We start from the raw sequence: 26,923 nt of genomic DNA, 5'->3' as shown, positions 1-26,923 counted from the left end.
ACACTGATGGCATATTTTACTCTTATTTAATTCCAAGCATAATAAAGTATTATTTTGTTTGGAACCCAATACTTTGTTTATTATTTATTTAATGGGAGTTCCCTTCTCCATCTCTGTAATGCCTCGCCAATCAAAAGATAATAATGTTATGGCTTGTTTATTGACTACAATCGGATCAGCCCAAACGGCCATTTCCCAATCGATTCGTTTGAATTCACTCCTCAGATTCTCCTCTGTTCTGAGTATCTCTCCCCCAATTCCCCTATCAAATGCTCCCAGACAATCACAACAATGAGTGGCTTTGGCTGCCCATGACACGATCAATGGGCATTGAAGAGCCCAGCCAGCGTTCCCCTTCACTTTCTTGTATTTTTGTTTTCGAACTCGTATTTTATTGATTTCTTGCAAGACCGGAAGCCACAAGAGGCACGTCCACCGGGATACAATGAAGATGCAGCGATGACGATGACGACGATGATAACAATATAATATTTGTGCGGGGCATTTAAATCAACATCAACATCGCTGCTAAAAGTTTCGAGCTTGTTTACATTTCCCCTCTTTGTTGCTGTTGCTTATCAAACAAGAGACAAGCCAAAGAATCGGACTTCGGGTTCTGGTTTCTTCTTTTTTAGCTCGATTCTGTTTGACCATTGTTGTTTGTTTTGATTCTGGGCCTGAGTCGAATTGAGTTTGCTCTGCCAGTCGCTGATTTCCTCGGGGAGACGTGTACACTATATATATATATATATATACAGTCGACAGTCGACACTGAGTCGTCCTTTTCCCCAACAGCTTCATCATGGTCACGTCTTTGTTTTCGAACCTTCTCCCTCGTTTTTCTCTGCTTTTCCAGCTTGTCTTGCGGTTGCAAACAAGTTTTGGTGTTCTGTTTTTTTTCTCTTTGTTTTGGCTGTTGGTCTTTTGGGAGCCCTGCCGAAGAACTACTTGTAGAAAACTGGTTTTGGGCCTCAGCCACCTGTGACAGGTCGAATGGCCACTTAAACAAAAAACGAAGTACAACCGATCCGAGCAAATGAACAGACTACAAAACCGAAACACGTGCCCAGTCCGGAATAATTTGCTGACTTGCCTAGTGAAATAAATAAATATTTATAATTTAATTACAAATTGAACGGGGCGAACTCAGGTGCAGCGGCGTCGGTGAAAACCGGAGAATTATTTGGGAATCGTGTTGAGAAAAAACACACTGACTGTCCGAGAAAAACCAACTTAAAGACACTCCGACAGTCAGTCAGTCAGTTGGTTAGTTAGTTAGTTAACCAGTTTCTTTGTTGGCTGTGTGCCGCAGTGGCAATTATAATCTGAGAAAGATATATAAAGATATTTCATGTGCACCCAGTCACTCGCCACAATCGCCGGCTGCCATCTCGTTTATCAGAGAGCAACTGTTTTAATAAGCGATCCCCGATAGATAAAAGCCAGCAAGCCAACAAGTTATTTAAGGCCAGCTGGAGTTGGCAATTTGTTGGGGTTTTGTCAGCCAAAAGATTTATTAATTATGCATGGCGCAGCTCTTTGAAAGTGGCACAAACGGTTGACGAACTGTCCTTGCCACATAATAAAGTATGAACTGGTTGAAAAATTCTATAAAAAAGTGTTGATACAAAGTGGGAAATATCAATTTAACGGAATTATGAAGGGGAAAAGCCAAACACACTCTGTAAAATTTCCTATATCAGGTGATCTCTAAAAATAAATACCCAATTAAATTAATTCAATTTACATTAATCAATTACAAATTTGCCCTTTCCCCTGTGAAATAATCAAAATCACATCAATCATGTTACAGTCTAGTTATTCCGTATTTCGTTCACGATCACAATGACCAATTGCCAAATATGTAAATTCCAAAAAATAATAACAAAATACCTCAATGAATTAAATCAATTAATGGCAATCAACTGCTGGCATTCGACCCATTGACTCCGCAATAAAAATTCTGATATCACCTCCGAACTGACCATTTGGGATCAGTGCTGCTCAAACTGTCAGCGCCGCTTGTTCACACGCCATCTGACAATTTCACTTTCTTGGCCAGCTCGGGTTACCACTGGCAGCTGCTAGAGCCGCTCATAAATAAACATGAAATGAACATGAAAAACGCCTTAAAAACAGACGACGGCGTCACTGGGGCTAAGCTTAAAAACCGCTTTAAAAACGCGCCAAATCGAATATCAGCAAAAAACTACTAAGCCAAAAACACAAAAAAAATCGAGAAAAAAAAAACTGGCGAGGAAAATACATAAAACGAGTAAAAAACAAACGTACTCAGCGTGCGGCATTAATGGCAACTTTATTTGTTTTGAAAGTTGACATTGATTGGACCCGCAATTGGCGACGAAGTCTCTGGGTTTTGTTGTCTTTAGTTCTTTGGATTGTCTGCCCGAATGAATGAGTAGGGTATGGATTGATATAAATGGGTATATTTCCTCGGGCCTCTTAATTCATTTAACATTTGCGGAATTAATTGCGGTCAGTGAGCACCTGGCTTTTAGGCATTAAAAGGTACTCAATTCACAACTGTTGATTGCCGGCATTTTTGAGGTAAAAACAGAATAAAATAAGTTTACTTATATAAGATTTATTACTGTCAATGGACTTTTTGGAATATGATCTGTATCATTGGTGAGATAAAAATAAAGGTAACTTCCAAAGATATTCCCACTTCTCCAGAGTGCAGATGTCAGAAACAATATTGATGATATCCAATTCAGGTTTAAATCGATTTTATTTCCTTTCCCACTGCAGGGCATTCCGATGCCCGACAGACCCCATCGATGGCTGATTTCTTTCGTGGACATATCAATTGCATGTTCCCCGAAATCAGGTCATCGGTTTTGGTCATCAGCAGCAGGGGCCACCGCTGCAGAAACTATAGATGTGACTGCTGTCTTTATGGCCTTAAGTCCAGTGCTGCTACAACTGTAATCCATGGAACGTGAACCTAATGCAAGCGACTTTGTCTGGCCCGCTGGTTTAATATGCCCAAAGGCCTTTGCAGCTCCGTGTAGCTAGCTTCTCATGCAAGTTTGATTAAATCAATCAGCGCACAAAAGCATCTAACGGCGACTGACAGTTGTTGCAACTGCGAATGGAACTCGGTTTCTGGCCAGATATTCTACTATACGGCCTCTTTAGTTACAAGTTGCAGGTTGAGTTCTTCTTGTCCACAGCCCGATGCTCCGGCATTGCTTGGCCATATTCGATGAGCTGCATTCGCAATGCCAAAGCCGGATGAGGAATTCCAGGTGAAGACATCAGCAAGAACAGAACACGCACGACATTTAATTTATAACCGCAAACGACAAGCCGCACAGAATTTGTTGAATCTTAAGTTGCATTGCAGCCTATCAAGTGGTTGTTGAAGGAAGCAAGGCTTTTTCATTTAAATCCTTTGCTTTTTAATGAACAAGTTTTGTATCAGAAACTTTCTTGACGATTTAAAACCTAAAAACACACAAATGCCAAAAAAATTTATTTTTTGCCATAATAAAAGCTAGTATTTTGTCGAGAACTAAGAATTTTTTAGTGAGAATATAAAAAGCTATATATCGAACAACTCGTAATAAAATTTCTGATCGACTGGCATTTATAGCAACAAATATTTTTTTTTTTCAAATTTTCATAAGAAATGTCATGGTACCCCTTACAAAAAATTCAAAAAATGACCAAAAAATTATTTTTATGGAATCAGTCAAAAGGTGACAGAGATTGATTGCTTAGGTTATCAGCTGCACAAAACTGTGTTTCGCTTAGCTGTGGGTTCGTTTTTGGCCGAGTTCCAACAAAAAATCTTTAAAAAAAAAGGTATATTTTTTCTCTTTTTTAAATCATAGTGAAAACACAATCTACATCACCTGTTCAAGTTCCTCCCGTGGCGAAGTGGCCAAGGTCAGGGATCCGCAGACCACGCCTCCCACTCCGTTTCCACTGATGGGTGGACACGACTGTCGCTTGAAGTCCCTCCTGATGGCCAGTTCGTACCAGGGAATCATTGGCTTGCTCCTCAAAGTGGTCTGGCACCCAATCTTAAAGTCCAACGGGTCCATGTACTCCGGTGCCATTCGGTTTAGATCATCAACGGCTGCCTCCGCGGATGCATAGATATTCCCTGCAGACTGGTTGCCATTCCTGTGCCGCCAGTGACCTCCGGTGGCCATGTCCAGCATTGAACCCGTGGGGACATCCAAGCTGCGATGCAACCCGGCTCCCATGCTCTTGACCCTCATGTGACCCAGGGTGTGATATCTCCTGTCCACCGCATTCGGGAGCATCGGCATAGCACTGGGCATCACCAGCAGTTCGTCCTGGTCGATGGTGGCCAGACTCTGGCTGGTGCAGGACCTCTCCAGCAGCTCGGCACTGCTGCTCCTCTGGGTCACGATGGGCAGCTCGTAGAGATTGAGCCGTGGACTCGTCGGCGGTCGCATGGGCGTGGCATAGATCTTTGGCTTGGCATACAGACTTTCTCTACGAACAGGAGCAGGGGGTGGCAATCCTGTCGGGGATCTGGGCGTCTCGTTCAGGGACAAGGTCATCGGTCGCCGGTGGCCATTCGAACCCACCGAATTGTGACGCAAAGTGGGAGGTCTCAACCTCGGACAATCCCTTTCCTGCATATCGAAACTCATCCTGGGTGAAGGCGAATAGCATCCTCGATCGGAACTATCGTAGGAGCTTCGTATTCCACTATCCAATCGCCTTTTTGGACTCTCGGGTGCTGTATAGAGGAATATGGGTTCCTCCTCGCCAGCTGTATTGTAATCCGGGGTTTTTGGAGTGGCGCTACTTTGCAGGGAATCCAAGGAGAACCGGGAGTTCTTCTTCACATTCTGGTAATCACAGGGCATGCTGCCTCCTCCCGAGGAACTCGAGGCATCCGAAAGGGGTCGAAAAGCCGAGGGATTGGTGTAGATGGGTTCCAGATCTCCAATGGTTGGAGTTCTCACTGGTTTCGCCCTGGCATAAATCTCCTCCGGTTGACCGCCTGGCAAACTGTAGTTGCTCCTCAAAGAAATGGTCCTTTGCCTTCGGGGTTTCTGCAGAATCGGAGGAGGTTGCGCTCCATTCTCCGACTCCGCTCTTATGGAGCGGGATCGGGTTAATCCTCGAGCTCGTATGGTGGCATAACCATCGTATATAGGCACCGATATCGGCGAAGGAGGCGGTCGATTGGCGGCACTGGCTGCCGACATTTTTGATTACACTTTCGATATAATTCTTCTTTAATTCTAAGAGTATTCCTCATAGGGTTTTCATATTGTGGAGTCTCTGTGTTCTGTGTTTGTTCACTTTAAACATTGATTAATTGCTGCGGCATTTAAATTGAGGTTTATCATTTATAATCGGAGAAGTAGTAGAGTTTGCCCCACAAACTCGCGCACTCGATTGTTCATTTGTTCATTGCCGGGAGACTCCCCATTGGGACTTAAGAGATAAGACTGCATCAATCATTTTTAATTGAAGCCGGGATTCATAAATTGAAGCCCTCCGTCCAATGAACTCGGGCTGCCCCGCCCCAAAAACCCTAATAACTCCCCATCATTGTTTAAGCTACACTCGTGCGTGCCCCTCAAATTCGGTTCGTTTCGACGGCCAAGTTGTCTCATTAGCGCCTAATTAGCACCTATTTCACATGACGCACGTTGCGTCGGCTTTTTGACGGACATTCTCCAAAGAAAAATGGAATAAAAGCGAAACTATCGCACCTCAGTGCATTTTAATGGAGCGGCATAATGGCGGGAGTCTAATGGATTCGATGACTTGAAGGTGAAGCCAGGGATTGTGATGAAACTTAGAGTGGGTGTTGGATGGAATGGGGAAATGTGGGTTCGAATGAAATGGAAAGTTGTGAAACTAAGAGGCTATGCTTTATAAAATATTGCTTTGTAAATCAAAGCAGAGCATCCAATAAATTTTTGTTTACCACATCGCAAAGACAGTTATTATTCTGTATAATCTTTGGTAAATAAAAAGAAATATCAATTAATTCATATTTCCCATTAAAAATTCATCTCATATTTCACTTTCAGCTGAGACTCCGTCTGGGTTTTTTATGAGTTATATCATCTGGCTGACACATTCGACTGACACAAACGGGCACTTAAACATATCTATAAGCATGTGGCATCCCGAGATCCATCTGAGTTGCCAAATACCCCATCCCAACTTAACCCATACCATTTCCATTTCCATTCCCATTCCCATTCCCCATTTCGAATCCGATTCCTATTGGCGGGACTGGCTGTCAATTGGTTTGTCGGTTCTGTTCGGTTCGTTGACACTTGGGAACCACGAAGGAGGAGTTCTGGTTCCTTGTGGCGATCGGGATGGGGACGGGGATGGGGATACGTATAGCACCACCACTCGATGACTGCCGGACTTTTGCCAAGCGTCTGGTTAGCTGACAAACGGCAACAATAACAAGGAAATGCAATAAACAACCATTTTCTAATGTCATCAACATACGAACGACGTTTCAATGTTTCTGCTTTATTGTTGTTGATTTTCTCTCTTTTCTATATTTTTTTTAGGTTTTTTTTTTTTTTTTGTTTGCAGCTGTGACTGGATGGGGAAGTGACTGGGGAACGAGAAGTGGGAACTGTGACTGCTTTGGACAGTTGCTGTTGTTTTTAGCGCTGCGTGAATTGGCTGTAATTGTTTTGATTGCAGTTCATGGTGTGCCACACTCGGACTTCTCGCTCAGCTCGGGGCTTCTAATAAAGAGCAACTTTAATTGCGGCTTTCGAGTGGAGTGAATTGAAGTGGCGATGCGACGGAATGTATATCATTTCGGAATTGCTCCATGTGGATGAAGAAATTAAGTATAAATTAACGCTTTCCAGAGATCAAAGTAACACTCTGCAGAGGAATTAACACCAAGAATTTAGTAAACATACTACCAGAAATGTGGTCAAACCAGTCGTGTTAAATTTGTGGTTTGGAAAACCGTAAGTCGGACAAATGGAAAGTTCATGTTTTTCATTACCAATTTTATGATTCTGGCTTAAATCTTTCTTACACACTTTCAAATAAATAAATAAACTTCCTCTCTTTTTATGTCAGTATCTGAGATTTGTAATCTAAGAACTGATTTCATACAAAGAAGGGAATTTTTCCAAAATTGATTGCCTAGAAAGTATCAATGCAATCAATCAAAGCTTTCAATTTCGATCCTACAAAAGATTACAATGTGAATCACCCTTTACACACCCAGACATAATGCTGCAGTGACTTTGCGACAAAGTATATTATTTATGGCCTATGCAAAAACAACGAAGAATAAAAAAAACAGAGAAAGAAAAACTCTACAGTGAGTCACCCTGCGGCTAAAGTTTGAGCACAACTGATCGCAGTTGGGGATGCACTGACCGAGTGAGAAAATTCAATCAGCCCAAACACGAATCGTGCAAATTAATTCGAACAAAGCGGGTATAAATCAAATTTTGTCAAAATTCAATAACTTTCAGCCCCCACAGGGCATCAAAAATGTTTGCTATTTTTTTGTGTTTGCCTCCCTCGAAATTTGACTTTTGTGGGTCATGTGGGCGTCTAATTGTTTGCATTTTTGCATTTTTCTCTCCGTTTTGCCTTTGTCTATTGAAATTTATGCAATTGCAGCTTGCATTGGCATTTAATGGTTCATTTGCTATCTATTGTTATGCTGAAAACTAAATAAAAATTGAACTTTGTGGCTGGGTAAATGGCACGGGTTCAGTTCAACTGGTTTTTTAAGGCGGAGGCGTTCGGTTTTTATTTTTCCTTTGGTTTATCTGTAACGCACCTTTGACAGCATTGACAACTTTCGCCGAAATGCAAAACGCGGCTTGGGAGGCATTTCCAACTTATCGCGAGTGTCTGTCGCAGTCTGTCTAGATTTTTCCGCTTTTCCTGTGGGCAGGCAGCTGCGAAAGGGCTCTGAAGTGCTCTGAAAAGTCTAGACAACGAGGCTGCCGAGTCTGTCTTATCAGTCGGCTAAAATCTCTAAAGGAAATTGCCTTAGACTTCAACGCGAATAACTATGTATGTATACTATATACACAAGCAAAGAAATAGCGCTTAAACGTAAGCAGCTGACTGACAACTTTTAAACCGGGAGGGTAATTTGATTAATGTGTTTAGGAAATGGAACCAAGTTTATAAGATTGCAAAATAAAACGTTGACGATTAAAGCGTGAATAGCCGGCGGCATCGAGAGATCAGCTCAACACATGTTCTCATCCGAAGATCTTGGGGGTCGCTTGAAAAACTATTTTTACTGATGATGTTGACATTGGGGCTCCCATTGATCGATTTTTTTATTCATTTAACAACGCAATTTGGTGGCGCAAAAAAACTCGTTGGCTAATTGTGTCAGGCACAAAGTATCCAAAATATTCTGAGCGTTCAATGGCGAAAACCGCTCGAACAAAAGGCCAAAACAAAAGTGCGCAAAAAACCAAAAGCTGACTTCGCCTGTCAACTGCATAGTTAAGTAGCTCGGTGCTGTTGGGGCGGCAATTTTGACAGGTGGAGGTGTGTGGTTGAAAATAATTTTTTGGCTCACTCGAGAGCTATTCACTTTGGGGCTTTATTTGCCTCCATTCGGCTGATCAAGAAGTTCAGCGAGTCATTAGATCATTCAAGGCGTGCTGAAGTAACAAAACGTGACAATGGGAGACTGTAAAGATTATTAATTAGGAACCAGCAATTTAATGCCCGGCTTTAAAGTGTTTTATGGCTCCCATTTCAAATTTATGAAAATTAGCGCTAGAAAAATATGTGTCTGTTGACAGCAGCGGCGCCTAAATTGCCAAAGTTGTTTCCTCCGAAAATCGGCTTGCCTCGGGCTTATCAACCGAAAGTTATCGCCGCGACTCAGCTCCGATCGTAAAATTATAAAATTTATGTATTTATGCAAAAAAACAAAACAAAATATAGCACAAAAAAAGAGGCATGAAAAGGGAGCGCCAGCGATCTACACAAATAAAAGTTTTTATAGATTTTTTTGTTTTTATTAAAACTTTACCCTGACGTATATCGGCCTGCATTAATTAGGCACGAAACCTGCTGTGTGAGAGGGTCAAGAAATAAAAGAAGGGGCTAAGCCAGCGTTAAAAGCCGCAATTTAAACACTGCTAAAAAATAAGAACTTTAAAATGGGATTTTACTAATGCGTTGTAATATTTACTGATTGTTACTCGGGTTTTAAAAGTTACACTTATCTCATGAGGTAAATGTAACAAAACTATGTTAATTGAATATGCCAACAAACAATTACTTTACTGGTTCTCTACAGAATGTAAATTCCAATAAAAATTAATTGTTGATAAATAATGGATGTAAGTAAAATATTTTCCGTGCATTCTGAGCCAGCTGTCTGGTTTTATTTTTTTAGCGGGTGGATTTAGCTGAAAACCGGTTTGCCAGCCTTAAGTTTCTTAATCGAGAAGGCCCAGAAGACCGAGTCAAGACGATCGCCACTTCCTCACTCGACGCACTTGACAACCGCATAAGCACTTTTGTGGAAATTATAAACAATTGAGGCTAATTTAGGTTTTCTTTTTCTTCTTCTCGAGTCGCAAACGCTGATGTGAGATGTGCAACATCGTGGGCTATATAACAACATTAGCCATGTAACTCGAGAGGATTGCTCGAATGGGGAAATGAGTTTTTGCGTCAGAGTGCTTTATATATAGACTTAATGCATTTCATTAAGAGTCACTTGAGGCGCGAGATGCTGCAATTGCATTCGAGTTTGCCATTCGTTGGGGGTGGAAATCGCCAGCCGTTGCATAACGAAGGTCGATTCGATGAATAAAAGCTATATTCTTTTTTTTATCGAAGTCTCAGTCTATATACACAGCTGATTGCTTCGGCAAAACGCTTGTCTATGTTTAAAGGAATTATCTTTATACATGATGAAGGCTGAGCTGGGATAATATCCGCATGGAGATAAAAAGACTGCAATCTTGAATTAGCCATGCAGTGTTTAAGTATTTAAAGGTGTTTGCAGAGATAATCGGATTTTGGAAAGCGTATGAGTCTACAAAGTTGATGGCTCTAAGTGAAAAATAACTGCAAGCTAATATCCGCTTTTGAGATAATGGCGATTTAAAGTGCTTATCATTTGCAGATAACAAGTTTGAAATAATTATATAAAATGATTGCTGTGGATTTTCGCGGAGTTTTGTTTAATAAAAATTCCTAGAGACACATATAGTTAGTTTTACTGTTGGAAATCATTTCCACTCTGGTTGATATCTTTCATCTTCGGATGAAGGCTCTGTAATTCGCTACAATGCAGGTGCCACCACAGAATTTTCCTGCAGCAGCCGGGGCTTTTGTAATATTGTCCATTGGGCTGCATGTTCGGCAGGCATAAACAAAGTCGAACCCCTTAACCCCGAGCCATTAATACAAGTACACCGAAAAATGCAGAGCCCAAAAAATACAAGAGAGAGGAAAACTTTTTCATTATTATTATTAGCGCTGAAGATGGGGGCCTCAGATATGATGGAGGCTATATTATAAGTGGGGGAAAGGGGGGCCCAAAAACTCATCAGCATAATCAACGGGGGAAAAGGGCGGCCAATGTTGCATGCAACATGAACAGAGAGACAGAGACCTATTACCGACCAACTGACTGACAGACAGACTGACGAGTGGTTGTCGTCATTGTTTTGTGTGCATACAACAATTCCTACAATTCCAGATACCCAGATACTCCCATTGCAGTTGTCCGTCAAGTGGAGATGGCCACAGATGTGGGAAAAGACCCCTTTGAGTCTTATAATTACGAACGAGACGAGTCGAGTGGAACTCCAGTTTCGCAGGACGGGCAGCCGAAAATTTGGATTTGGATTCAGGCGCAGCCTTATCGCCATGCAAACCAATAAATTTCCAATTGCATTTCATTAGGTTGAGGCTTTAAGCATTCGGCCCAGACTGGCCAAGACCGTCTGATAAATTGAATGCTGACGTGATTTGTGTACCAGAGACTCACTCGATTCCCATTTTCAAGGGGCTATCGTTTTGATTAGATTTCTTGACGCTCGCTGCTGTTTTTTATTATTTCGATTTTTTTTGGATTTTCTTTCGCTACTTTATGATTCCACAATGGACTCCTGTTTGTGTTTCTCTGTTTTCTGTTTTGGATCTTATGCAAATTTTCCAGTTTTGTTTGAAAGCAAAGCCGGGGGAAGTCGGGCTCCAGATGCTTTCTTTGCGATTAACAAGGTCCGGACATATTGATGGATGTCTTCAGATACGCCATCTGCCTATCCTATTTACCACTCACATGGTTATTTGGGTGTTACTGTTGACTCGGTAAATCAAGTGGGGAGAGTCAATTGAATGGCTGGCAATCGGAAAAAACGTATTGGTCGAGGCAACTCATATGTTAAATCGCTTTCGGGAGGAAATTATACCTTGCAAATCTCTAAGTTCTTCCCCTGCTTGATCGTTTCAATTTACTAAATTGATCAGAACTCATCTACCTCGCAGAGAACAAGTATAATTCCGGCAGAATGATAATTAAATTTTCAAGAACCGAAGGGAGCGTCTTCTGTGGAAACTCAAGCACTAAATGGAAGCCGCAGATAAGAAGCAAAGGGCTGGGGAGTTGCTCTTTCCGAGAATCATAGTGAAGTGGATCTGGAGCAGGCGGGCCAGAGTTTGATGCTCGCTCAATGGGTTCAGTGTTTGTCAACTGCAATTAGAAATGCGACGGGGGAATGGTTGCATCTGGCAGCTGCCACAATATTAGTTGCAGCTGATTAATGATTGAGTCGCGTTCCAAGTTCCCTATGAAGGTGCCACTCCTCTCACTTAACCCAACAAAAAGTAGACAAAGGGCGACTTTAATGCCTGTTTATTGAGTGCCGGCCAGTGGCAAGGACGGCTGCATCCTGCCGGCAGCTGCCACACGGCAACATGTTGCCAAAGGTGCAGCTCCAATTAGCAGCACACGCCGTCCGGGAAAAGGTGCAACGATAGGGTAAATACTCGTCATTTTCTGAATAAGAGGGGTTTGAGCAGCATTTACGTAATTATTATATTAGCCAGATGACTTTTAGAGTCCATCTTGAAAATCAGCTAAGTCTGCACTGTGTTTACTGGACATTCAAATGTGATAAAAGTTTATTGAAGATGGAACCGAAAAGAGTTACTTCTCATAAACTTAAGTATGCAAAGGTAATCTTTATAATACTGAGCAGAAAAAAACATTTATTTTTAAAGCATTATTCATAATTATAAAAGAGTGTTATTAAATATGTTTAAATGCTTCGTTTTCATATAATATCTTTCAACATTTCTTTGAATTTTTCCCGCTTGTTATGCTCCCTTAGTTTGTTTCGTTTTCCCATGACAATTTTCTTTTTTAATAGTTTCCTGTAGACAATCATTTCTTGTTTCGTTTGGATAATTATCATTTCTCCGGGCTCTGTCTTCAGGCCACAATATTTTTCGGCAATTTAGAAAGACAAAGAAGAAGCCTCGGGAGAACCTTAACCCTTTAAAGCCGACTTTATTGATCGCTGTCGGGCAAAACAGGTAGCGCCTCAACGGGACTCTATGCCACTTAAGCATGCCACACATGCGCCCTGAAGTCCCGATATCTGGGATTTCGAGGGTCATTAGCCCAAAACGACTGGAAAACAGTGGCAGGCAAATCGATGCGGGTCACAAGTTCCCTCGTAAAATTCGCCCATTAATTAAGTACACTACTCCACGATTTATATCTCCCTTCCCCCCATTTTTTAAGTGTTTCTGGGCTGGCCCTGTGTGCCGAGTACATATAGCAATGTTTACCGGGCTGATCAAATATTTACATGGCATTTACATCAAACACGGGGAAATGCAAATCACTCGACAGGGCGACAGACTGTTTGGCGGCATTTAAAGTCGGTATAGTTGCAAAGCTTTTGACATCGTTTTCCTCTTCCTCAACTCAACTCAACGCAAGACAACTCAACTCTCGGCAAACAAAATTGGAGTAGACACCGCCATTTCAAGAGAGTCAATCACAGAAAAGTGAGCGAAATTACGGCCTTAATATCGGTGAGGTGAAGTCGGCTCTTCAGGGAAGGCAGGAAAAGTGGGGAAAAAGGAAAGGCTGGCGATCTTGGGATACTTTCCTGATAGCTGCGAACATGTGTATCTCGGATTGCCCATCGACCGTTTGGCCGGAAATTGTTATGGACTTGTGCGCGATCGGCGATCCGAGGCGGCTAATTGAACTGGAAAACTTGAGCAGTTTTCCTTCGACGATTTTCACACTTTCTCGCCAGGCGAGCAGTTCAAAGAGAAACGGCTATTAGAAATCAAAAACAACTTCAAAGTTGACGTCGCCTGTCGGTGTGCGAAAAATTACAAATTAAAAACTAATTTTCCTCCTTCCACTCCACAAGGTTCCACCTCTGATTTTCAGGCATGACTAAATTTGATTAGCTGCGCATGAAAATTAAGCGCAGCAGGAGCCACGTTGCAAAAATCAATCTTCATCAAGGATGCTGGCAAAAGTTCGCTGCGAGAACTGCATAATTAATTGCAATATTCTTTCAATTAAAGTTTTTTTTTTCGGGGCCATCAGCCTACGTTTTCTTTGTATGTTTTTTGGGGGAAAGTCAGGCCTCATAAATTCACTTTTATTAAGGGGGGAATTCCCCTTCTGGGACTTCCTCCAATAAGAATTTATCACGAACACTTCAAAGCGAAGGATATGGGGATGAATTGTGTGATGGGAACCGTGGCATTTTCCTTTCTCTTCCTGCTTCCCCGATTTTAATTGATCGCTTTTCACACACGCAACGCGAAAAGCGAAATCGTGAGGGAGGGTGACACCTCTTTGGAATTCGGAATTTGGAACAGCTGCCCCGGAAAACAGAGAACCCATATGAGAGGGGAAATTCGGGAGTTTTCCCGTGGATTTATATACGCCAGTACAGCCAGAGCTAATTCGCTTGTTTTTGTTTGGCTTGCGAGTTGTTGAGCCGATGTCATTAGCGGAAAATCAATGAAAACAAAGGCATATTTGTTTGGATGAAATTCGGCAACATCGTAAAGCATTTCCCACCAGCGTTTTGAAATGCAATTCATGGGCAGGAAAAAAAAAAATAAAGTATGAAAACTACTCCACTTCCAGTGGGAATAAATTCTCGCTACGTAACAACTGCAGCAACTGAACAACTGCGACCGAAAACGAAACCTAATAAAACTCCACAATGCAGCAGACAAAGTCTTTTATTATCCCCGTACTTTCGGTTCCCCCTTTTTGACATGTTTGTGCAATTTGTGTGTAGGCTACTGTTCCCTGTACAATTGCAGGGGACATGGACGTTGTTTAAAGGGTGATTTACGGTTCGGTTTGAGGATCATAAAGTGATATTGCATGTTATAGAGAGGGTGGTTGTACTAATGGAAAAGATGCTATCGAAAAGGTAAACGGATTTTATGCGCGACAAACATGCAAATGATCGGTCATTAAAGATCATAAAACCTAGTTTAATGTATAAAGTAACTAATGAGTTATCAGATAAATTTAATAAAAATATTTTACTAAATTAAAGAACCCCCCTTTTAGTTACTCCTCCCATGTTCAAACTTTAAGAGGGGATGTTCAACCTTTTCATCACTTGCACATGTAGAACCGAACTCAACAATTTGCCCAACTCAGTTCGACATGCTCCATTAAACGTTTTGGCCATTGTTGCACATCTCCCTGCACCTACGAAAGTCTCCATGGAGCCCCGTTTAATTTGTAGCTATTTTGGTGGATAAAAAAGAAAACAAACAAGCCAACGGAATGGGGGGAAAATTGGCAGAGTGGGCCAGCTGATATGGCAGTTTTTCCTGGTGCCCATAAAGTACTCCGCTGATTTTGCAATTATTTGCGAGGCTCGAGTGACGCGGTGTAACTCTATAGTAACACTCTCTCTCTGTAAACCAGATACCCTGGGATTGGATTTGTGGTACCCTGGAAATGGGATACCCCGGCAATGAACAATACAATATATGGTTTATATGGTATACAGCTTCCGCTTATTTAATTGGTGCGGCAACGTGTCTGTTTATTTGCTTATCAGTTTTTATCTCGTTCGCTGCGGTTGTTAATTTAAGCAATTGTAGGTGAACTCTTTCGTGTTATCTTTCTGTGTCAGCAGTTTTGTGCCGAAGAACTTTTGCTGACCGGTTTGAAACACACATTTTTTTGTTATTCACTAGTTTCAAGGCGTATTTTGTTTTGTTTTTTCGCACGTCACAAACACGTTTCTCATTTGGCTTTGGCTTTAGCATATATTAATAACTCTGCTCAATGAACCTTTTTAGCTCGCGTAATTCGTAATTCTGTTGTATTTCTTACAAATCTTCACTTCACGCAACACTTCGGTAATCAGTTGGGTAAACAGCCGCCAGCGATCACGCACTAGCAGATACACCCGCTCAAATCAACCCGTCAGATACTCGAATTCGAACTCTCAGATACGCGCTCGTTTTTCACTACAAGTGCTGCTCCCTTGGCAGTCGCATGGAAACTAAAACCCGCCGATGTTGTGCGAGATCAGTTGTGCGAGAGAGAGACACAAAGAGGGAGAGAGAGGGAGAGGGAGAGGGAGAGAGCAACGCGATCAGCATGTTGCTGGTTGCGGCGGCAACATGTTGCTAGTTGCTGGCTTAAAATTACACCCTGTAACTCGCGACTTTTGTGCGTGTGGCTCGACTTCAAATGCGGAACTGAATATGACACACACGACTCCAAAAGTCCTTTGGCATCGAATCCTGCCGCAACGTCGACTGCGCAGCAGCAGCAGCTGCGAAATGACGCCGCCTTGTCGGCGACAAAACAAATAACAGAATCCAAGGGGAAAAACAAAACTGGGGGGTGGATGCTCTAAAATGTTGGGAACAAACGGGTCTCTCCGTTTTCCAGGGACGCTGCAGCAGGACATCACGCGATGAGGAAGTCAGATCCCAAAATTATACAGTCCTCAAACGTGTGAAAAAACTCTATATCTATAATTAAGTTGGGTTCAAATTGGATAATGGTAACAACCAGAGGATATAATTTCACACAAGGGAAATGTGTAATAATTTGAAATAAAAAGGGGTTTAATAATTACATAGAAGTGTTTGATATGTTAATAATACAAGGAGATTTCTATTGCTCCAGCATTCGATTTTTGAAAAACAATTAGTTACTTAATAAGTAAAGTAATTGTGTTTTTTTTTTGCCTATTAAAAATAAAACTTTAGTTATTGATTACCATATAAAATTTAATTCATATCAAAGTATGAAGTAAATTTCTCGTAATTTAAAATGGATTCAAAGTCCCCAAACAAATATATACATTTCAGTATTTAACCTTTAAGTTAAGGCACTCTAGCCCGCAAATAAATACTTATTTACTTTTGCAGACATGCGAAACTTCCTAATCCGCCGCTCAATTCGCAGGGGACTCGGCAAGCCAGGATGGCCTGATCCAGGACATCCTGCAGGACCGCCGCAGACCAAAGTCAGGCGCCAATGTGGCGCACTGCCGGCGGATACGTATGTTTTTGTGGCCCCAGTCGCAACGCTCTGCCCCATCGACTGCTCCTTATTTAGATGTGCGCAAAAACTATGCAGAGCGCAAAAAAAAAGAAAAAAATTACAGAGACAGCTTCCTTGGCGGCCAGGACGAGGAACAACAAAGTGCAAAAAATTGCAAATTTGTGTTTTGTGGCCGGTCGTAAGGCCAAAGTGAAGGACAACCCGGTGGGGACACACAGAGCCGCCGGAGTCGTTTATTTTTGGCGCGAGACTTCGAGGCGCCACAGAAAAGAGCTGTCTGCACACACTTTTCCACATTTCTACTTCTCGATGGAGGCCAAGTCACAAGGACTGGGGCATAATAAAGTTGTAAAAACTTTTCTGGGTGGCTTGCTTAACGAGTCTAGCTGGGCGACAGCTAAAAAATGATTGATTATCTCCAATCGCGATGAAGCCGGGTTATTGGCTTCGCAACTCCCCTACATTTGTCGCCGACTTTTGGCTGAGGCCAGCATAAATTACCGACTTGGCATTAGTTAAGCCGTTTTCATCTAAGCCATTGGCATAAAGCTGAATTGGTTTAATAGTAAATAGCGGACTGGAATTGATTTCACGCTCCATTGGCGACGGCTGCATATATACGAGTGTATATACACATAAACATAAATGATGGATGCTTTGGAAAAATAATTCAAATAAATGGGAAATATATAGGGCAGTTCAAAAACAGAACTCATACAAATAAAAACAAATGGTTTTTAAACATCCCGCACTTACAGCATATCAAAACCTATTTAAATTGCAAAAACTATATATGTACATACCCAATCTTTGTTTTTAGAAATCATAGTCATTAAATGGAATTGTTAACTTACCTGAAAGAAAAAGAGCAATGCATTAGTTTTATTAGTTAAAGTGGTCACTTAAAGGTAAAGCTATAAGGAACTAAATTACTTGTGAGCATGAACCTGAAGACGCTGTCTTATTTTTTACTTGAGACAATCAACAATATGTTTGCTGCCCCCATTAAGCAATTTAGATGATTGCTCAGCCTGCAGCTTAGGGTCACTTAAAGGGTAAACGAGTCGAAGAAGAAAAATATATATGATTTTTGGCTGAACTAATAAAAGAACTTAATATATAACGACCTTAAAAAAAAACGATATTAATACTATATAATTTACTGAACTGATAAAGCATTTTAAAATGTTTATTATTAATTTTACCCTCCTAAACTTTCAAGTGCTTCCTATTTCAGGCAGAAAGCAATTAAGTAGCAGTTGAACAAATTTAAGAAAATCTTTTTCTAGAAGTGTTCTACATTCTGTCTATACCCCCAACTATCCGTATCTCAAAGTAATTCAGAAAGATAGAGTCATCTGGCTTTGCTTTGCGATTTGGCGCGAGTTTTTTTGGCGCTTGAGGCGATCACCCTAATGTTTTATAGTTATGCTTCTTTGTCTTATCTCTCGGGCGGAGAGGGAGAATAGTTCGAGGGGGCTCGATGGCTGGGGGTCTCTATCACGCCTTTAATGCTATTCCATTGGCACGCATGGAGTCCGCTGTCCCCCCTTTTTGCCCCCGGTCACTTAGGTCAATTCCGAGTGCGTGATAAATGGGAGCGTTGCGTGGCGTTTCCCCTTCAGTTTTCTAGTTTTCTAGTTGTCTAGTCTGCTGTTTTTGTTGTGGTTTAGTATTTATGGTCAATGATAAGATTGCTCAATTGGGGTTTTTCTACACCCAAAAGGGCGGCAGGGGGCACGAGCTGAACTGAATGGAGTTCGACTCAGCCGAAAGCTGTTTAAAGTTGATGTAGGTTGGAAGTTTTATAAGCTGCTTGGGTTTTATGCGAGCGTCTGAATAAAGCGTATTATGAACTACCATAAAGCTTAGCCAGATAAGAAAGACGGGGAGCCGAAAAGGTGACTCATAAAAAAGGATGTTCGCTTGGGGGCTTTGCTCAAATTAAAGTAGTGAACAAATAGTGTAAGCCAATTGGAAAGAAAAAAACCAAATAAACAAAATCATGGCCTTGAATTTAATCAGCTATTTATCTACCATTTTTTTAGGGCTCCTTTTAAAATGAAAATTGCAAAACTAAACATTGCAATATTTTTCCCTAAAAATGAGCCACTGAATTCAGAGCCCTTTGAAATACGAGAAAAATGTTCCAAAATTAAAGAGCACAATGCGAAAATATTCGCAATCCTCCTGGAACTACCCACACTTGAGCTCACATCTCGAGAGCATTGCGAAAAGTTCGCAAACTGCATTGTCAGACTTTCAGTTCCCTTTCCACATCTCAATTTCCTCGAACAAATGCGAAAAACCGAACCAACTGCCAATGTGTGGAAGCTTCAGTTTTCCCAACTACCGCAAAGTGAAATTTCATGACGTTCAGCCTCCACAACGGGCGTCTGTCAATAAAAAATACTCGTAATAAAAATAAAAAAATAAAAATAGTGAGCCAATGGCAAATAATATGCGGCAAAACTGCTGACAGACTGGCGAGGAACGTGAAATCGTCGGGGAATATATATAATAGATCGATAGACAGACCGACTGAGGAAGTGCGGGAGCGACATATCGGCATTTATGCCATTATAACCCCTGGCAGAAATTTAATTAACGCAGGAAACTTTGGCCAAGACAATGGCGGGGAAAGCCAAAAGAAACGACATCAAAGTCAATGGGCAATTAAAAAGTTTTTAATCCACAAGGAAAAAAAAGGGGATGAAATGCCAAGGAAGTGGCCAAACTGTAGTTAAAAATCCCAGAACAACTTGGAATTGTAAGCATTTAAAAAGTTTTTTTTTAATGCAAAAGCAGTTGAGTATTTGTTAAACTAAGTGAATTGAGCAAAAGGGGAGTTAAAAAACAAACAAGAGAAATAATACAGAGGGACTCAAACTAAATAAAGCAATTTATATAAACGATAAAGATTAAACTATAATTTACTTAAGAATCATAGAAATGGTACATACAGATATAATAATTTATAGTTTTGCTTGAGGAGCAAATAAATAATCACAATTTGTCATTTTCGCATCTTAGGTGTGATTGCAACGAGGGAAATCTCTGACCAGGCGACACTTATTCTAGTTCAAGTTTTCGCATTATGGCAACCCACTCGCAGATAAATCATGCTCTCGGCGACCCATTTTCCGGCCCACAATCTCTCCCCGCCCAACCTCCTAATCCAGTTAACCAGATCCAGACCGCATATCACACCATATCAGCTGGGAGAGATTCCAGTCGCATAGCATAGCTCCATTGCAATTATTCTGGGTCTCCACATTGTCTGCACTTTTATGGCAGCTGGGCAGCGGAAAGTTATTCGAACCACTTGAAGAAATGCCACTGCGAACGGTGGGGAAATTGGTAAAAGTTGCAATCAGCCTTGAGTTGTTGTCCATCAAATCGCCATCGAATCCATCAGCCGATTTCTGGCAATTTACACGTACGCCTCGACCTTGGCCCCAGACTTTCCCACACCTCGTCACTTCAAATGGCCACGGAAAGTGTGGAAAATAAAAGATTTATGTTGTCTGCCTGTCTGGCCCCGATAAATTCGGTGGAGATGGTGTGAAAGGTGTGGGTGGTTCGGTGGCTCAGTGGTTGGGTGGTTGGGGGTTACCCTCGAAACTCCATAAAATACTTTATAGCCTTCGACAATGTAGACGAGACGAGCATAAAGTGTACAATGACTCCTAAAGGTCCCCGTCCAACGGAATGCAATTTAAACTTTGTTTTATTTTGTAATGAAAATTGTTGGCAAGAAAATTTGTAAATGAAATCAATTTCAGACCCATATGGTAGGTGGTGTATATATGGTATATAAAAAACGAGTCACCCGAAAGTAGGCAAAGTTGGTCCCCATCTCGTCAAGTACTTTTGTCTGCCGCGGAAGTTTATCAGACTTTTGCGTGACTTCTGTTGACAACATATACACACAGCGTTTTATAGACAGTCGCAGTCTAAGTCTTAAAGTCCCTACACTTCGGAAAAACTGTAGCAATATTTTAATAAATAAAAAATACTATGAAGCACATAATAACTTAGGATTGATTTACACGGGAACTTAAGTGCAATTGAATAGTAAAGTTGTGTAGAGAATATTTCAAAAGCTTTTCAAGTCGTTTGAATTTGTGAATAAAGTTCCTATTTAATTTCAGATTTGAGCTACATTTCCCCCAGTGCACCTCGCATCTCGAATGGGAATATGATGGGGGAAGGCAACTTGGCGGAAAAAGTTGAATGCAAGCCGACTGCCTGATAAGCGAAGCGAATGAATCTCACAAAGCGGCAGCGGCAAGGCATTTGGCACACAATTCCGTGAGGAAAGCGGCGGAGCATAGTTGCCACATTTTTTGTGGCATCGCCCCTGGAAGCCTGAAGGTAGGCCATGAAAATGCGCAAAATGCTGCAACAGCTGCGCGAGGCAAATAAATTGTGGCCCAAAGTACAGGGAATAACCACTTAAATTAATGGCCGGGCACAATGCAGACGATGAGGTTGAACTATAAAAGATGGTGGGCCAGATTAGGAGGGCAAATATTTCCCTTTTCTCCGTAAATTATTCAGGTGAAATTAAATGCCCCGCTGGGCTTTCATTGCAGTTTCTTTTTAACATATTCCTCAGCATGCTTCTAGGATTGTTATGGAAATCAGAAAGGAATTACTCGAGCTTTCTAATTTGGCTGTTAGAAAAGGTTACTTTAAATTGGTATTAATTTTTAAGTATTTGTGGCAGCAAAATCCCTCGAACTATTACAATAAATTAAACATGATTGAAGTTAAAAATGTTTGAAGGAATAAAACATGATGCCAAAAGTTTTTGATTCTGTCGCTGGAACTCCTTCACCCAAAAGCGTGATTTTCCCCCAAAAGTGACGGCGGTAAACTTTCAGGCAGAAAGCGCAGCCATGCAGAAGGATTCGAATGCACTCCCAATTCATTTTCGCCTTAACTAAGCACTTCCATGACGGCATACTCACATTGGTTGACAGCTGGCTGCTCAGACTGAGCACCTGATCCCGTGCATCCTGCAGTTCGCGCTTCAGCCTCCGGATCTCGTGCGCCTGCCTTTCCTCCGCGTTTCCGTACAAGGAGCTGCCCCCGGACAACAAGGAGGCGGCACTGCCGTGAACTGAAACGAAAGCGGAAACGGAAACGGGGAAGGAAGAATCGGGAGAAGTTGCATTAATCCGCTTTTAAGCCTGCACTTAAAAAGAGCGTACAAAAAATAGAGGCGAAATTGGTTTCCTATGGCTTTTATGTCTTTAATGCTATGCGAACCTCAAAAGTTGGTTCCAAATTAGCTATTGATTGCAAGATATTAAAAAGGTATTTTGAAATATTATTTGCATATTGATAATATTGATTTATCATTAATTTTATATTCAATGTTTTTTCTTTAGTTGAACATATGAAAAGAAGTTATATATTTAAAAAAAAAAATTGGATTCGATAAAATCAAATAATATGTATCTTTAATTTCTTGAGTTTAAGTTAAAGTTTAAAGTTATCATTTAATTATATCATTATATTCTCCTATTTCAAACTTCTCAGTTAAATTTTTTTCTAGTGTGCTGTGCAATTCCTCACCTTCGTCATTTTTCTTGGGATATGTGAGCCGATGTCCGACCATCGCGCCGCCTGTTCCTCCGCCAGGGCCCGCGAGTCCTGCGACTGAAGTGGCTCCATGGGTGGGCGATAGAACCGAGGCGGCACCTGCTGCTGCTGCTGAATTGAAGGGTCCCCGGGTGAGGGGCGTCGGGGAGGTGGGCTGGCTCCATGCCACGCCCCCCACATTGACGCCCACCCCCGGATTGCCCTGCGCCGCCTGCGATTGAGCCGCCATGGCAGCTGCCATTTGGGCGGTGAGAACGCCGTTTGTGCCGACGGGCAAGCAATAGTACGGCTCGATTTCCACCTCGCCTCCGCGACTCAGCATCGAGGGATACATTTTCTCGGATTTCGTGGATCTGAAATGGAATCTCATTAGTCTCGTGTGGTGCTTCTAATCCGGCAGATTCCCGCCTGACATTGAATGAGTGCGTAAATGATTCAAAAGCAGATGTGTTTGCAATTACGAGCCATTGAAATGGGAAGAGATGCGATTATTAAAGAAAATATGTCATACTCAAACAAAGCAATCACAGCCAATAAAACAAAAACGAATTTCTTTTGAAATGCAATCTATTTTATACCTTTAAGCCTTTGAAGAACTCATATTTCCCTTTAACTCCCAATCTAAATTCGTAATCGATGTAACTCAATTTGCCTCACTTTTGTGATGAGTAAATGTGGTCAGACAGTTGCAAATTTCCGTTGCGTTTGTCCAGCTTATGAGGCCACTTTCATTATGAAAATTGAACACTTCTGTGCTCGTCAAAAACGCCCACATTTCCTTTTAATTCAGTTACAAATTGAATGGGGAAAACCATCCCACTCTATCTGTTTTGGAATGATAAAAGTCCTGGGTGAAGCCGTCGTTGCGTTGGTTTTAAGTCCCTGGACAAATTGTCATAAAATGCAGAGATTTCCAGAAGCCCTCACAATGACCGCTCCCCACAAATAGAAATCGGACTCAGGATACAGGACACAGAATGTCAGGATGTGGGTCCTTCGTCCTGGCCTGTCCACTGGCGCTGCTCTGATAACTGTGACATTAATGGCATTTTGCATGCAAATCTAATATTACGTATAAGTCATGTGTGCGCCTGTCGGAGTGAGTGGCTCTGTTGTTTGCCTTCGGTGGCGAGCGACGTCGCCCTTCTCCGGGGGCTATTTGCCACAAACTTCGGCTGTGGGTATGGCACTGGAAAATTTGATAACAAGCCACCGAACTGGTTTCGGGGCTTTCCACATCCCTTGGCTCAATCCTTTCCACACTTCCCGTTGCATAATTGATGTCGATGTCGAGGCATCGAAAGGAAAAGCCTGGCACATTTAACCGGAGAAAGCAGAATGTGGAAACCAGAGTAGAAGGCGCACTGAGTAAATATTTGGGCAATTTAAAGCAATAGTCCCTATTTGTCTTCCAATTATCTGACTAGTGAATTATGCTTAGTCGTTATGTTAATTTAAATTAAATTTAAAACAGATTTTCTTGATATTTTACTTTAAAACCATTTAATTTTCTCTTAGTTAAACTTATCTAATTTTGGTAGCTCCTCTTTTTCCCCATTTTCCCACTTGGTTAACTATTTTTTCGTGTTCCTCTGTGGAACACTTTTTAATGAAGCACTTGACCGCCGAGAACAGACTGCAGTTGAAAACTCCCTGACGTGGCAAACAAAAAAGCGAACTCCATTCCAACTGCACCCCTGCCAAGAGTTCACGAAACCTATTGACATGTCAAATAATAATCTGGCCATCCACAACACCTCCGAGCTAGCAGGCTGCTCTTTGTTTTCCTACGTTTTCCATTTGCCATTTGGGTTTTTATATTTTCTGACGTTCCTCCCAACTCGTTTGGCCAAAGAGCTTTCACATTGTCCGTGGGCGACAACCTGCCCAAAACAGCATCAGAACATCACGAAAGTTTCCTCTTTAAATTCCTGGGCGTGTCGCCCTTGCCCAGGTTGTTGGTTTTAAGTGAATCTTTAAAACATGCACGACGACACATGAAAATGGAAGCATATGTCCTGGCGACAGGCTGGAGGTGACTTCGCTTGGCTTTTTCCCAGGGAAAACAGAATACCGAAAGTTGTTTGCATACTTAAAGAAGAGCAAACGAGTAAAATACAGCTGACAGGCAAAAAGTACGGGGACGTGTATGGTAATCGAGTGGGAAATGAGAATAGCGAAGGGACTAGTAAAGTACCCTATAAATTTTAGTTAAGTAAAAATAAGATGAAGATCTAATTCTATTAAAATATATTATAGTTATTTATGTAAAGTTTTCTTCAAAAATGCATGGGTTAAAAACAAAGTATCTTATCATTCGATCACAAACTTCCCAACTTAAGCATCACTTTAAAAATATGCAATTCCATAAAGAATACATTTTGAAGGAGACAAAAACTCATATACAAACAAATGCGATTTTGGTTGATAAGCATGCAAAATGCAAGTTGGTGGCAGAAAATTAGTGAAACAGAGGATGATTGCTGTCAAAGTTTTTATGGCTTAGATGCAAAAATATTGTGCTGAAAGTTTTTGGTCACCTTGGATATGTCCGTTCTTTCAAGTAGCTTTTCAAGGTTAACCAAAATCACACAGGAAGAGAGAAAAAATAGATATAGAGATTCATGCAGGAGGGGAAAAGATAAAAAACGTGGTAGTTGAATGAGTACCAACCTTATGCTGTTGCTTCGATTCATTCGAGGACTTTGCACGTAGGGCGACTCATTTCCCGACATTTGACCCGCCATTTGACCCGGAGGTCCTGATCGATTGTGGATCATCTTGTGACCATGTCGGGTCATCGCCGGTGAGCCGATCTGCAGCTGCTCCCCGGACTCTCCGTCGGACAAGCGACTTCCAGCCGTATTGCTGTGCTTCAGCCACATGGCGTATGAGCTATATTCCGGCTTGACCTCCGCGTAGGTTTGCGTATCCGAAAGAGAACCATCGTGACGAGCTCCTACGCGGTTAGATATCCTAAAATTTAAAAGTTAAATATTATAAGAATATAGGTAATAGGTACAAAATATTATTTTAAAATTAAATCCCATTTGTTATGACCTCTTTGCGTAAAATCCCATTAAAAGTTATTTAGTAAATTTGAAGTAAACCATAATTTTTACAAAGAGCTTTTTAGATTGTTTTACTCAGAAAAATATGTTAAACAGAAATGCAATTTTTGTTGCTGTAGAATGTTAAACATTTTTTAGCTATCATTTTTGTTTAGTTTAAATTGATAAACTTCGTTACCTGTGCTGAAAAACATGCAAATCGCTGCCGGGTTTTGGCAAACTATGTGATCCTGTGGCCAGACGCTCTCTAATGGATTGGCTCAGTTGGGTGGCCGTTGGTCCGGTCAACGAAAAGCTACGATGTTGGGTATTTGGGGGTAGCTCTGTAAAGTAAGCAATATATATAAATAACTCAGAGGACACACATATACTTTTGTACTCACTATTCATATCATTGGGCAGAGTTTGAGTACCGCCGGCGACCTTGCGACCGCTGGCGGTCCTCGGAACCGCCGAAACGTGAGCGGTACGTCCACATGGGAGACCATTAACTGCCGCTCCACCGGCGGCCATCATCATGGCAATGTTCTGCTGCTCGGCAGTGGAGGCAATGCTTCCATTGGCCCGCTTCACATAGCCAAAGCTGGGCGGCACTCCTTTGGTTCGCGACGAGGAGGAGGGGGATCCCTGTTTGGAGGAGCTCCCACTCCCACCGCCGCCGCCGCCCAAACTTCGTCTCGATGGCGATGACTTCTCCGACTTTTCCCCCTTCTGCCCGTTGAGCGGTTCCGGCATCTTGCTCCAGTTGTCCCGTCCATTTCGTGATCCTGGCCTGTGATGGGGACTTCCATCCATTTTACCGACTCCTCCGTTATTGTTGTTGTTATTATTGTTGTTGTTGTTGTGGGCGTGAGCGTGGGTGGTGGTGGAGCCGCCGCTGGAGCTCGCCTGACTCGCCGCTGAGCTGCCGTTCGCGGCGGTTCCAATGCTGTCCAAGGAGCCGCGACTATTGCGAATACTAAAAGAATAAAATAAAAGATTTTAGTAAAAGCAAATTAATTTTTTGGTAATCAATAGATAATAAATTATTCAGTTTATAAAAGGAAACTATTTGTATCCACTTATGAACAAGGAGCTTTCGAATATTGCATTAATAATTGAGCTTCCGTATATCCAATTAGCAGACTCTTTTAATTGTACCATTACTGCATTTATAACTTGTTTTAATATGACAGGAACATTAACTTTTAAATAACAACCTTAATTGAGCATATATTTAAATAAACATGTTCAAGACAAATGGTTTTTTATTCCTTGATAAATAAAAATAGCAACCGTTAATTATAAGGCGCTAATTACCCAGCAGCAACTTAAATCAAAGTTGTTGACGGCAAACACATTGCGTATACGCCACATTGGCCCCTTGTTGAATTTATTTTTCGCCATAAATTTGAAGAATAATTTATGCAAGTCAACCAGCGTTGAAATGGCTTTTATCTATATACTATGTAGATAATATTTATATAATGTGCACATCAGAATTCCATTCAAGAGTGAAATTGTCAAACAATGGCCAAATCAGCAGGCAAACAAACGCAATTCAAACGATGAAAAGTCGGGAAATCACACAAAGGCAAGGGCGAACAAAAGATTTGAGAGCTAGATGGCTGACAGACAATCCACAGATACAATTGGCAAGTGGCTAACGAAAGAGGTGTCAGGACGAGAAGGACGAGGACCGTCT

The 26,923-nt window shown here is 41.6% G+C and overlaps 1 protein-coding gene across 1 annotated transcript in view; it reads right to left on the bottom strand.

Annotated features, from left to right (window-relative positions):
- Nucleotides 1-26,923, bottom strand: part of LOC108098314 (protein sickie) — a 145,118-nt gene that overhangs the window by 8,384 nt on the left and 109,811 nt on the right. The window contains 5 exon segments of the mRNA XM_017201127.2: nucleotides 21,532-21,683; nucleotides 22,142-22,521; nucleotides 24,842-25,144; nucleotides 25,418-25,562; nucleotides 25,623-26,197. Coding sequence (XP_017056616.1) covers nucleotides 21,532-21,683; nucleotides 22,142-22,521; nucleotides 24,842-25,144; nucleotides 25,418-25,562; nucleotides 25,623-26,197 — 1,555 coding nt within the window.

Source organism: Drosophila ficusphila, unplaced genomic scaffold (genome assembly GCF_018152265.1).
Source record: "Drosophila ficusphila isolate 14025-0441.05 unplaced genomic scaffold, ASM1815226v1 contig_712, whole genome shotgun sequence".
Lineage (NCBI taxonomy): Eukaryota > Metazoa > Arthropoda > Insecta > Diptera > Drosophilidae > Drosophila > Drosophila ficusphila.
The sequence above is the reverse complement of the archived record's forward strand: the minus strand, read 5'-3'. Positions and strand labels throughout refer to the sequence as shown.